This window comes from Larus michahellis, chromosome 3 (assembly GCF_964199755.1).
Source record: "Larus michahellis chromosome 3, bLarMic1.1, whole genome shotgun sequence".
Classification (NCBI taxonomy): domain Eukaryota; kingdom Metazoa; phylum Chordata; class Aves; order Charadriiformes; family Laridae; genus Larus; species Larus michahellis.
In genome coordinates this window covers 19,905,447-19,918,123 of record NC_133898.1, presented here as the reverse complement: position 1 = coordinate 19,918,123, position 12,677 = coordinate 19,905,447, and the positions used below count along the sequence as shown (strand labels likewise).

The 12,677-nt window shown below is 44.2% G+C and overlaps 1 protein-coding gene across 1 annotated transcript in view; it reads right to left on the bottom strand.

Annotated features, from left to right (window-relative positions):
- Nucleotides 1–303: 303 nt before the first annotated feature.
- The window catches only part of EHD3 (EH domain containing 3), a 30,653-nt gene continuing 18,279 nt past the window's right edge, over nucleotides 304–12,677 (bottom strand). The window contains exons 4-6 of the mRNA XM_074578964.1: nucleotides 5,064–5,476; nucleotides 3,883–4,047; nucleotides 304–2,353 (exon numbers count right to left, since the gene is read on the bottom strand). Of these exons, the coding sequence (XP_074435065.1) occupies nucleotides 1,826–2,353; nucleotides 3,883–4,047; nucleotides 5,064–5,476 (1,106 nt within the window). The 3' untranslated portion in view covers nucleotides 304–1,825. The remainder of the gene's footprint in view (nucleotides 2,354–3,882; nucleotides 4,048–5,063; nucleotides 5,477–12,677) is intronic.

Below are 12,677 nucleotides of genomic sequence, written 5' to 3'. Positions count from 1 at the left end.
TCCTAATGAAGTATTTATTTGGTTGTTACCTCTTCCCTACGTTGAACAAGGTGAATCGTGGGTACGTGATTTCACTTGCTTCAGCAAGCGTTGAGGCTGTGATTAGACTGCCAGAAGAGAAAGGAGAGAGTGCAGATGTTAACCAGTCATCCAGCAGCGCACACCCCAGTCCGGCAGGGCTGATCCGTACATACACATTTGGGAATACGCTAAGAATAATTTCCTCATTCTGTTGCATGTAGAAACAATCTTTTTTTCTGTTCAGCTGCATTTGTTTTTTCTATGTAAATAAATAGACAGATCTGGCCTTTCTTTTTTAATAATGTTTCATGACCAGGGTACAAAAAAGGTTAATGCATTAATTTTTAAGACAAGTGATAAATGTACTGCAATAAGCACATCCTACATACACAGAATATATTTCTCTATATAATATGAACACAGAGATATAAAATAAGTTATACTTGTCTTGGTTTTTCATCACAGTAGGAGCTCAGCTTATATAAAGTGACAACAGGAATTGGAACAACACGCTGCTCCAAAGCAACAACAAAACGCAGAAGAGTGCGTGTGTCTGTGTGTGTGTTGGGGAAACAAAATAGGAAACCAAGGGATTTCTGCCAAAATTGGGTTTTACAAACAAAAATTTCATAGACCGTGGAATAGGGGGGAAGGTCTCTTAGCTTAGGGTAGAGGTTCTGGAGGGGATCAAGTGTTACTGTGTGGTGAGGAGGAGGGTGGGTGAAGGCTGTCAACATCTTGGCTGTGTTTGTGGGGGCGCAGGCAGCAGAGCAAGCTCTGCCCGCTGCCCCCCACTGTGTTCTCTGCTCTTACCACAGACCATCTACCCGACGCTGCGGGGTTCTGGTCTTTACAGTGCGAACGTAGCTTTCACTGTGCATGATGAGAGTAAACGTTATCACTTCACAGGAATGATAAACACCACCATTGTTCAAAGAGAAAACACTATGCACTGGTTGTGAAATGCTCAGTGAGCCTGGGAGCGGTTGCTCCCTTCCAACCCACCTGAAGTCTGCCTCTAGTGCCCCCTCCTTCCGTTTCCCTTGGTGGGGTGGTTCTCTTGGCCATGCCCGCAGAACAGATGTCCCCCAGGGACTGAATGGGAGGTAGAGGTGATTGGGAATTCTTAGTGCCTGTCCCACAGTGAACAATGAGGAACTCCAGCTGCCCAGTTCAGAGCCATTTCAGATTTTATTTATTTTTTTTTTCTTTAAGGACAGGGAAATGCTTGTAAAACTTGCACCTAACAGTAAATCAAGGTTCCTAAAATTCTTAACTTCAGGGTTTAGTATCTAGTATTTTAGTGTGGGCTATGTTAATTAGGAAGTGCTCTTTAGTTTGGCCAACAGCTTGAACATCTTGTGGTTTCCTTTTCACTATCTACATCTCAAGTCTCCTGAAGTTTGCGAGACCCATTAAACAGCAGAAGGTGCAGCCAAAGCTCAGGAGTGATGCTGGCAGTTAGCAGATTTCTATTAGTGCCTATACCACTCTCAAAAAACGCAGCCCGTTTCAGTTTTTCTTCTACTCTTGCTTATCTGATTCCCCTGGTCTCAACATCCTTTCTTTACCTTTGTGTTTACAGACTACGCGTTAGAAAGCAGGGACGTTACACTGGAAGAGTTAATTGCATGTTATCATGAAGAAGGACTGGACTTTTTTGTTCTGCTTTAGGTTTTTTTTTCTTCATACAGCAAAATAGGTATAAATCCAAAGGTGATCTCACATCTAAACGTATAACTTAAGTAAACATGTTTTTCTAGATCTTCCCCCCCTCCCTTCCCTGTCCCCTGTAACCTTCCTTTCACTCTGTTATTTTCCTTTTGGATGGAGGGAGGAGATGGGAAGGCAGCTCATTTGGCAGCTCATGACCCTCCAACTTGACTTTAATGAGATGATTCGCCAAGGCAAACTCCTCATCATCCAGCATGCCATCTTTGTCAATGTCAGCCAGTTTCCATATCTTGCCCAGCACCGTGTTGGGCAGCTTAGACCTTACCATCTCCTTCTTTGCATTGGCACCAGTTATTTTACCATCGACAGGCGACAGTGTGTAGAAGATCTCATCATACATGGGCTTGTCCCTGGCCACCACCCACTCGGCATCATCGATCCCTTCACCGGCACCTTCGCCATAGCCATGGCCGAATGGACCATGCAAGGTGCCCTCGAAGGCTCCTCCCTTCACCATCTGGGTTGGCCTCTGTGACTCTTCCTGGCGTACGAGCACCATGAGCTGAGCGATGTCATTGGCCAGCATGTCTTCCACGGTCTCCAGCAGCTTGCTCTTCAGAGGCTGGAACTTGCTAAAATCCTGGGCTTGCAACTGATCCTTAAAGTGGGACAAAATAGCAAGAGGTGAGCGTCGTGGCCGTGCACAGTACAGTAACAGTGTAGAGTGGGATGCCTGTCTGCTGTTTGGCTCAAAAACCTGCTATTTCAGAGGAGGAGTGGGGAGCTTAATATTTTCTCCCCTGATAGCCCTGCTCCTCAGCATGTGATGGGGTCTACCTGGCTGGCCTTGTTCTTACTTAACTGCTCTTTAAGCCCTACAGAAAATAATGACCTTCTCAGCTTACAAAGGGCGACTGACATGGTACAGAGAGGGGAACTGGTTTACTCAAAGGCACAGATGATGGCCGCGTGCAAATAAGACTCCTCCTTTCCAAGCCACATAGCAGCAACTTCCTTGAAGACCAGATTGTTCAAGGCAAACTGGTTGTGCAGCTCTTGCTACATCCTCCAGCCAGTGCTCTGCATTCCCTCCCCCTCTGCGCTCCGGGAAGGAGGTGCCACTCTGGCAAAAGCCTATTTTACTCATCATCATGCGGTGCATCTTTCAGACGCCATAAAGACAGAAGCATGTCTGTAAAGAGGTGACACGTCTTTACAGCATGGCTCAGTTCCTGTAATTTTCACAGCTAAGCAAAAGCACCTTGAGCTGGGTCTGCAGATAACACTCTTCTTAAAAACTGCAAAGTGACCTACAGCTTTGTCCTTCACCCTCTATTCGTTAAATCCACACTATTCACTCCTACTGGATTGGTATAGTTATTTTTAAACACATTTTAACAAGCAGTAAATGGGATCTTCTATTGGATACGCTCCATAGATCTCATTCCCAAGAACTTATGGAAAATATACTTTAAAAAAAAAAAAAGCAGATGCTGTGTTTTCCATAGGGAGCTAGTAATGACTTCAACAGCTAGCAACTCAGAACAGGTTTCTGCTTGGACTGAAGCCACACAGCAATGTAGCTGTGTCCAGCATTGTTTGAATATACAATACAAGGCTCTGATCCAAGGTCCTTTGAAGTCTTTGACTTGCATGAACACCAGGTCAGGTCTCAGCTCTGTAGAACAGAAAACCTGCTTCTCTGCTCAAAATAGAAATGGGGCTTTAAGCTTTCACAGCCTCCTTTCTCTCTTTCTAGAAACAGAGTGAAGTAGAAGACAAAAAAAAAAATACAGCTCTTGAGGAGAGGGGCATATGTAGGCTTTTCAGGATATAGCTTTCCTTTTAATATAAATTAGCTGTATTCTTATACCTGAAAAATCTGCAAATGGAACGCAGAATTAAAAGTAAAGAAAAACAGAAGAAATAATTTGCTGTAAAGTGCTACTCAGGCAAAGATTTGAGAAATGAGGACAGGTGTAGCTTCACATATGCTCTATGTGCAAAAGTGTTCATGCCCAAATACAGCATGCACATATTTCAAGGCCCATTTCAACATTACAACAGGCCTTTCGCACAAGCAACAACAACAGTCAATGTCTGCGTGGCTTCTGTTGTATTCCCAGCGGTTACTCTTATGCCCCTTCCTTGGATGTTTGGTGCCCTGGCCAAGATGTCACTGCTTACCTGCATCTTTCTCAGATTAGGGAAGTCTCCTGGTGAGATCTGATGCTCCCGTTCAATCCGGGCATAAATCTCTCCCAAGTTGTTAACAAGCTCTTTCTTTTTATTGTCTTTCCCAAACATTGAAGGCATTTCCTTCTTTAGAGAACTGATGATGTATGCGTGGACCTGAAGGGCATTAAATGATATGGAATGAAGAAAACTGTTAAAGAGCACATCAGAAAATTCTTCCCAGCAGAGAATACCTGTGCCTAGGCCTCGACCCCATCTTGTATCGCCCTGAAGAGCAAGCTCAGCCCCTCAGCTTGCCTGTACCTACTGATTATTGCTCCAGCGCTGCTTAGCTGTGTGCTCTGGCTGCGCTGAGACAAGGTGAACACAGTACTGGGCACTCATATGCACTTCCTGGAGGGAGTGGTGTGGTGTTTGTGGGTTTTTTTGTTTTTCTTCCACTGGGCATGGCCTTCCAGGGAATAGTCCTTTTCCAGACCAAACCAAACACACAGGTTTTGAAGCTCTACAGATTTGTTTAATGCTTTAGTATGAATACCAGGCCTTAACTTATGAGACGTTCTGGCTCTTTTTTTTTAATGGTGGACTGAGTGTTTTTTCTTGAAAATGAAGAATCTTGCACAGAAAGGCTTTTTAGTGATCTTTTGATCTCTTTTGTCAAGTGATAGGGGGTTCTTCCCTGTATTCTAAGGGGTTTCATTCAGCTCATTTCAAATATTCAGAGATATGGCAAGCTTATTTGCCGTTCTTGTGAGTCTCCATCTCCTGTGCATCCATCTAAGCTGGGTATCTCTCTTGGCTGAGAAAGTTTAAGGCAAAAGACCTAGAACTTACCAATTCCCTTCATGTGTGATTCTGACATACTGAATTGGTCCTAATTCTCAAGCTGCTACCACAGAGCGACTGCTGTCCAGATCCCTTCAAGTGCTACCTGCTTTGATCTGTGGCTATCTTCCTCACCCTGGCCTGTCATGATTGATGCACCAAGCAATGGAGGTGCTTTCTTCCTTGAAGTGCATAGGGCTAATATGCTGTGCCTGAGTGAAATGGGATGGAAAAAGAGTAGGATCCACCAGCTCTGCAAGCTGAACTGGCCAAAACCACTTCCCTAGAGCCTGCGTACTGCGGGCAGTCCAAACCGAATGCTTGGGTTCTTCTCTGCCAACACCCACCTTGGCTAGCCGTGCTCGCTTGATGAGATCATTCAGCTTCCTCAGGGCTGCATTGCGGGGCAGGCTCTGGATATCCCTGAACAGGTCTTGCTCCTCTGCCTCAAACAACTTGCGGTTGTCGGGGATGAGCAACGGATGGGACCAGAAGGAGCCAATATAGACCCTGATGACCTCAGGAGTGTTGACGATCTTTCCCAGGGACCACATGAGGGCACCGTATACCCGCATCAGCTGTTGAGTCTCTATCTGGTCAGCCTTGTTGAGAACAACTCTCATTTTGTCCTCGTGGTTCTTCAGGGCCTTGATGACCTCAGAGAATTCATCAGAGATGTCCAGCTTGTGTGCATCAAAAAGGAGAATAATGCGGTCAACCCGCTCTGCAAACCACTCCAGTACAGCGGCAAAGTCATAACCTGCAAGGGGTGGAGGAAAAGCAGAGATGCACATGCATGGGAGTAGAGAAGCCTGCTCGCTGTACCTGAACTATGCCATCTGAGGGTAAGTTTGCAAAGAGGAAGCTTCCCCAGTAGATCAGATAGCTTCATAAAGGAAACATGAAACATCATTCCTTGTCCCAGAGAAGGTGGAGATGAGGCACTGTCCTCCACTCTGAAATGCCCAAGGTGTGCAGAGTTAAGGATAGCTCTCATCCTCTCCACATTAAGATATCACCCAAAGAAGTACTGAACTTCTGCTATAGATGCTTCATTTAAATACATATCATGGGGAAAATGCTATATTTAAACAGCTACCACAAAAGTCTTGCGTGTGGCAACAAGAGAAGCCTGGTTTCTGAATTACTAGCCATCAGCATAGCCTACAAAGGCTGTAGAAAGCTGGATAATTGCAGTACTTGCACCTAGACTGGTTTGAGATGCGTATCTCTACTGCTTAATAACTCTCATGTCTTGTCTAGTTGCGCGAGACCAACTTTGTTCCATCCAATTCAAAACCCAGGATGCAAATAACCTGCATTACCTGAGTAATCATCCTGTCATACCTGCTGCATGCGCACAACGCAAAATGATTTGTGTTTACTTTGCTAAGTACTTGATGCTTAGAAGACAGCATTGCTGTGAACACCAGAGGTGAACCAAAACACAGTGGGTTCAAATTTCACATGCCTCAGAACTAAGGATAATGGCTGCACAGTATTAGACTTGGGTCCACTTCTAGGCAGTACAGGGCATGATAAATCGTGTGTGTGGAGATTTTTCAGAACAACAGCCATGACAGCAACAAAATGACCTTCTTTCCTAGCTCTGTGGTGTTTTTTCACCTTCTTTAAAGCCTCACTGAGAGACTTGTGCTCTCCCTCTGCTCTGTCAGGCTCTCTTATGCTGTGCAACATTTGCGGTTATCTGTGTTGCCAGTGCTGCACTCTGTTAGCGGAGATCAGGACCCAGCATATGCTATTTGCATTCAAATCCTTTAACATACTATTTTAATCTTGGCTTTCATGAATAAATGTATGATAATTAGTTCAGTGATTTCCCCTCCCCCCCCACTCCCTTTTTCTTTTTTTTTTTCTTTTTTATTCCTGTCTTCTCTAAAACCTAGAGGGCAACCAGTGCACCCTAGTCTTTAGATCAGGACTACAGAAGGGAGGACTGCTGAGCTCTGATCTTGATTTTTGCCACTGGCCTTTTCTCCCTTGTGACTAAGCAAACTGGGACGAAATCCTGGCTCTCAAGTCAGGAGTAAACTGGCATTAACTGTTTGTCACTGAGAACTTTTATACAATTGCAAAGTATTATTACTGGGTGGTGTTTTGCTTTGGTCAATTACAGTTTGCTCCTTACAAGAAAAAGTGGGGGGAGGTGGAAGTGCTCTTGGATGTGGATGGCTTACCCTGGTCTCTTCCATGGGATCGACAGCAATCCCAGGTGGGGAAGGTGTTTGTGGCTTTCTCAGGACACCGGTGCTGCCTCTAGCAGCAGCAAATGATGCTGGGCCCTGGTACTTTGCTCAGCTATGTTTGATGCTGAGAACTTCAGAGAATTCAGAATTAGTATTATCTTTGACAGAGACCTGCTGAGCATTCAATATATTATACTGATATACCTGTACCTTGCCCAGTCCGTGTGTCTGACCTCAGTCACAATCATGAGTCAGACCCTCTTATAATTGAAATAAACTTGGCCCTGTTTGCTTTCAGATATTTAACAACCTTTTAACCTTACATGTTGTCACTGCAGGGAGCTCACCTCCATGGGTCTAATTGCATACCTGCTGGAAAGCTATGCATGCTGGCTCCTTCCCACATTGCACTAGGAGGCAATGGCAGCAGGACAGAGTTAATGCCAATACCTCATTTCACTCATACTGTGTTCAGGCTGTAAGCTGTCCCTCCACAAGTAGATCAATGAATTTGCAAATGGAGCACTCCCCCAGCCCCTGAGACTTTGCTAAACGTGCACGCCTGCACCTGATGTTCAGTTCTGCCTGGGCTGTACTGGAAGCCATCTAGCATGGCAGGATAGCTTATTCTTCATAGGCAGAGCTACGCAGCTTGCTTTTTCACCATGGAAGCAATGAGTCAGGGTGACTTTGTTTGGAGATGTTTGTGCATTTAATCTTGTCAAATCTCACTGACTGGGATGCTTTCTTGTCAAGCTGGCACGTGTTTGAATTGCACCACAACTATTTCTTCCAGCTGTTTTCTTGTGAGCATCAAGGGGGAAAGTCATACTCTCTAGGGGACTTTGTAATGCGACGGTGATGCCTGTTACGCAGTGTGTGGATGGCTTCCCTCTGGTAGTAGAGTAATAGCCCCTGTTAAGGTCTCTGTCGTGTTCATAGGAGCTGGGTGAGGTGGGGAAAGTGTCTGCACCTGACACTCAGACCACCTTTTAGTGATTCAGTAAGTGGGGACTAATTGTTTTTATTTATTTATTTTTTAAAAAGTGTTATTGTAGTTTTGGTATCGGCTGAGGACTTGAGACTGACTTTAGCCCTTTGCTCTGCCTGGGTCTCAGGGTTTGTCCAAAAGTATCTTCAGTTGCTTAACTCTGTTGATTTTTATCATGCATCAAGCCTGGAACCACAGTAGCGCTTAGAGGGTATCTGCTCTGTGAGCCTCTCTTTCCTATTCACGAATAAAAATGTTGCTCTACCCAACAAGAAAAGGGATTTAATATCTGCACAGACCTTTTGTGTGTTCCCAGCTGCTACAATAATATACAGTGACTCTTGAATGTCCCTACGGACTTCATTAAATGTCTAGATTGATTAGCAGACTTTCTTTCCCAGCTTCTTTGCTTGTTCTGAGATATTCTCCTGACAGCTGTCCCGCATATCTCCATTAAAGAGAAAACAGCCCTGGGGAGTAACACTTGGTGGTGTTTCAAAGCAGTCACAACAAGATGGATTCATGTGCATCCCATGCTGGGACAAAAGCCCAATCCACGTGTTCCTCTTGTATGTCCTGCTTGCTTTGGCACTTAAGGGAGTATGTGAGACCTCTCTTGTTGGTGCTTAGCTAAGCAAGAAACCTCCCCCTGCGTGTGCAGCTCTTAACAAGTGCTAATCACATGTGCATCCTCCTGTATGGAGGTAATTAGCAGGAAAACCAAGGTGTATGTAACTTGTTCTGAAGTGACAGAATATTTTAGAGGAGGAAAGAGAGGAAAATTATCCCGAGTGTTCTATTGCTGCTTAATGCATAGCATGACATGTGGAAAGGGCAGGCGGGACAGATCTCTCTTTACAACTATCTACGTGGAGTCACTGACTGTGATGGTGTTTTCTCCCACAGACAGGTGCCTAGAGAATTGTCACTAAAGGGTTGACCTTTTAGTTTTCTTTTAGCATATATGAGGGTAGATAGCTACTAAAGCATTTGGATACCAGGGTGATGGTGTAAAACTCTAAGGACAAGCTATTAATAAAGACATTTAAAAATAAGCTCTTAAACTTGTATTTCAATGTATAGTTCAGAGCTTTCATTTTCAGAAGACTTTCCAACAGCATTGAGACATTTTGCCTGATTCCAGCTATAGCTGGAGGTGTTCAACACCTGAAAACACTTAAAACTCATTCTGTACCTAAATCTAAGCATTATAGCCTCACTGCAATTCCTCTCCTGCCCCTCTTTTATTTCACAGATGCACAGGGCCTGACTCTACCTTATTCTGTCAGTTTATTACAGTGTGAGCGTAGACCAAGAACTGATCTTCATCTACGGTCAAATTAGGAGTTTTCAAAGTGCCCCCTTGCTCATTCCACTGCAAACGCGTGATGTCTCTTTACACCCTCCCTTAGTGTTGTAGAGTGTTGCTAAGGCCTCTCTCAAAAGCAGCCAGTTTACTATCTCTGATTTGGCAGCGTTTCAGCGATGGGCGAAGCTATCCACATAAAGCACAGTTTTATTGTGAAGTTTCAGAGAACTTGGGAAGCCATCTGCTTGCCAAAGCTGCATAAATGCAAAACCATTATTACAGGGATATTCAAACAGAAATGTAAAGGCAAGAATTTTCTGTTCAGTAATTCCTGGCTGTTTGTGATTGCACTTGCATTTCCTTTGAAAAATATGATGCGTATTTAAACATTCTCTAATATCACTGATGCAGCTTCTTTTGCAACCTCCAGATATGGTGAACACAGGTAGAAAATTAATCCCAGCCACATGGTACTAGGGGGGCAAGATGAACACGATAATAATTTTCTTCTATCAGATGTTTTTTCTTGGGACAGATTTCCTTCTGACACTGTGAAAAGGACTCAACAGATTTAATGCAAAGCTGACAAGTCAGCAGGACTGTCAGTGGATTCAGCCTACGGAGAAAAAATGATCTTCTTGCAGACACCCTGCCATCTAGACTCCATAAGGCAGACTGACTTAATGAATGCTTGCCTGTGCCCTATTGGAATATCTGGCAGCATGCGTTTCGTGAAGATCTGGCAGGATTATGCAATTACCTTTCTGTCAAGTCAGACCAGGCATGATACAGGCTTTATGCTGACTGTGGGTAGATGGATCATACCTGACCCAGCATAAAATCTGCCTGGCCGTAACATTTTTAAGCCAATTTAAACCAGCAATGAGTCTGCATATATTGGTTCAGCACTTCTCAACACGTAGCTACAGCAGTTGTTTTTTGTTTGGTTGTTTTTTTGTGTCTGATAGTAAGCTCACTACCGGATTTCCTGTCTTGTGGAACTGTGGCTACAGCCCCTGTGGTGGTGGAGTTCAGGTGGGATGGAAGGGGCATAGTAAGATCAAGAAACGATGAAAAAAACCCAAGCTGCTGCTTTGCACCAGGATATCTCACAGCTTGCTGACAGTACTGCTTTAAACTATGCTGCTGCTTTTAGGAATTTACCTCTTTCTTGCTGAATTTTACTCACCAGGAGCTCTCTTCTCCTCCTTTTAAAGCTGGTATTATCCAGAGACTTGAAAATTCACTAGATTGTAGCCCCCTATAGGGCAGAGTTTTACGGCTATGTCTCTATTTGTCAACTGATAGATTGGCTCCGTGTGTCTGAGGACAGCATCAGAAGAAGATGGGATAGCTGGCGTAGCGAACACTGACTACCTAGAGAGGGAGCAGCTCTTGGAGATGAAATGAGTGCCTGTTCAGGGAGCTAATGACTTGATCTGAATTTTTAAATTGAATAAGAGGGTTTGGAGGCTTAGTCTAACTGCTCACAGTGATGTCCTGCCTGAAAGCCCTTCAAAATCCATGCAAAAAGACTGTTATGGCAAAACAAGCAGGCAGCCCGCACCAGAGGGGGAGAATGTGCCAGCAGGGGCAGGTGTTACCCGTGTGTGACAGATGGCTGTAAGCAAAGGAGAAGGAAGGTGACATGCTGGTCAGGGGAAGAAAATGAGGGGAGGAAGGGAGGGGAAGTGACACATCCCTTTGAGGACACACAGTGAGCAGGAAGCAGGGTGGGTGGCTTTTCTGAGACCCAGGGAGAGATGGCGCAGTGGAGAGAAGAGGGTGCTGGGGAAGAGTACGAGACATGAAACAGCTGGGACTGGGTGGAAGAACAGTGATTTGGGAAAGTTTCTCTCAAAGTGAGGAGCTGGTAGTGCCAGCAAGGAGAGGACAGAAGGGAAGATGAAAAGCAAGGGATGAGTATTGGATATACCTCACTACAGTTCATCCTAAACTATCTGTGTAAAAACCTGCCATACTCTTCTCTGGAAGTGGTTGCCTTCCGAGGGGATATAAAGAAATTCCTGTAACGTATATCTGTGGCTGCGTTGGGAAGTAGACAGCGGTCCTTCAGGATGAAAAGATTTCTATGAATGTTACATGTTATAATTTCTAGAGCAGGTCTCGGCTTGCCAATCACTTCTGCCTTTGCCTATACTTAAAAGAAATAATCTGTCCTGGAGCTGGTGATTCACAGCACTAAGAGCTACATCTTTCAGCCAGTGCTCTGCATTTCTTTCCCCTTGCTACCACAGAACTAATGGAAACATGACACACGTTTTGGAGACTTAAAGGTTTCCACAGCAAAGGCAAAAGGACTCAATAAAGCACAGTAAATCTGCCTATGTTCTCAGCTAGGAAAGATGGGCTGGTGTCAGATTTCTAATGCTAACATTTACATTAACCAGTACCTGGAGTGGCAGACTGCTGGCCCTTTGCTTTCATGTTGTTTATTACTAGGGTTTCAGGGATGGGAAGAGACTCAGAGTCTGACAGGGCTTTTGCTTTATGTCAGTGGAAATTGAGTGAAACCTCACTAGACATGTTCAAGTCGGGTGGAGTAAAACTGATTGATGAGAACATTGTTCAGGCAAAGTTTCCTTACGACAGCCTATTTAGCTTCTATGTGCGCACAGCAAAACTTGTCCCCTCTACCCTTTACACATTTATATCTTTGTCATTTGTGACAGATGGACTGAGTGTTTCCTGGTACTTGGGCCAATCCTCAAAACAGTTCCCAGCCAGATTTTGAGACCTCAGAAGGCATCTGAATATAGGTCAAGTTTTCCAGAGAGGTCAGTGCAGAGCAACGCTGACGCATAGCTTGAATTCCAAGGAAGCTTTTTTACTATAGCTTCCAAACACAAACTGAACTCTCCCAGTACAAATAGTTTAAATGTGGGGAGGAATCATGTTTGAAAATGTGGCCCAAAATGGTCATCAGTAACTGATAGCTGCTACCAGTGCCCAGGAAACACAGTCCTCCTCTGTTGTTACTCAACATGCTGAAAGAATACATGATGGGCATAAATAATGCAAGCTGATACACTAATGGGCATGACTACCTTTCCTTGATGAAATGGATACTTAGGATATTTCTGGAGCACACAGCGGACAATAAAATGGACAAACTGAACAGTCGATCTAAAAGTTAAACTTGTTAGATCAACTGTTCAAAATCAGACAGAAATTAAGTACTTGCTATATATAAACAGGAGTGTAAAAAGGAAAAAAAAAAAGAGGCAGCCCTCTTTATCCATGCAACTATTTAATTTCAGTTCTTTTGCATTATTTTTTTCAGTTATGTAAGTGCAAGCAATATTTCCAACCTAAATCATGAGGACAGCACCTCACCCCTCTACTTTCCTCACCCTGAACAAAATCACGGTTTGGTCTTCCCAAAACCCAAATATAATCTTGAGTTTTTGTTTGCATCCTGCTTTCAGGTCAG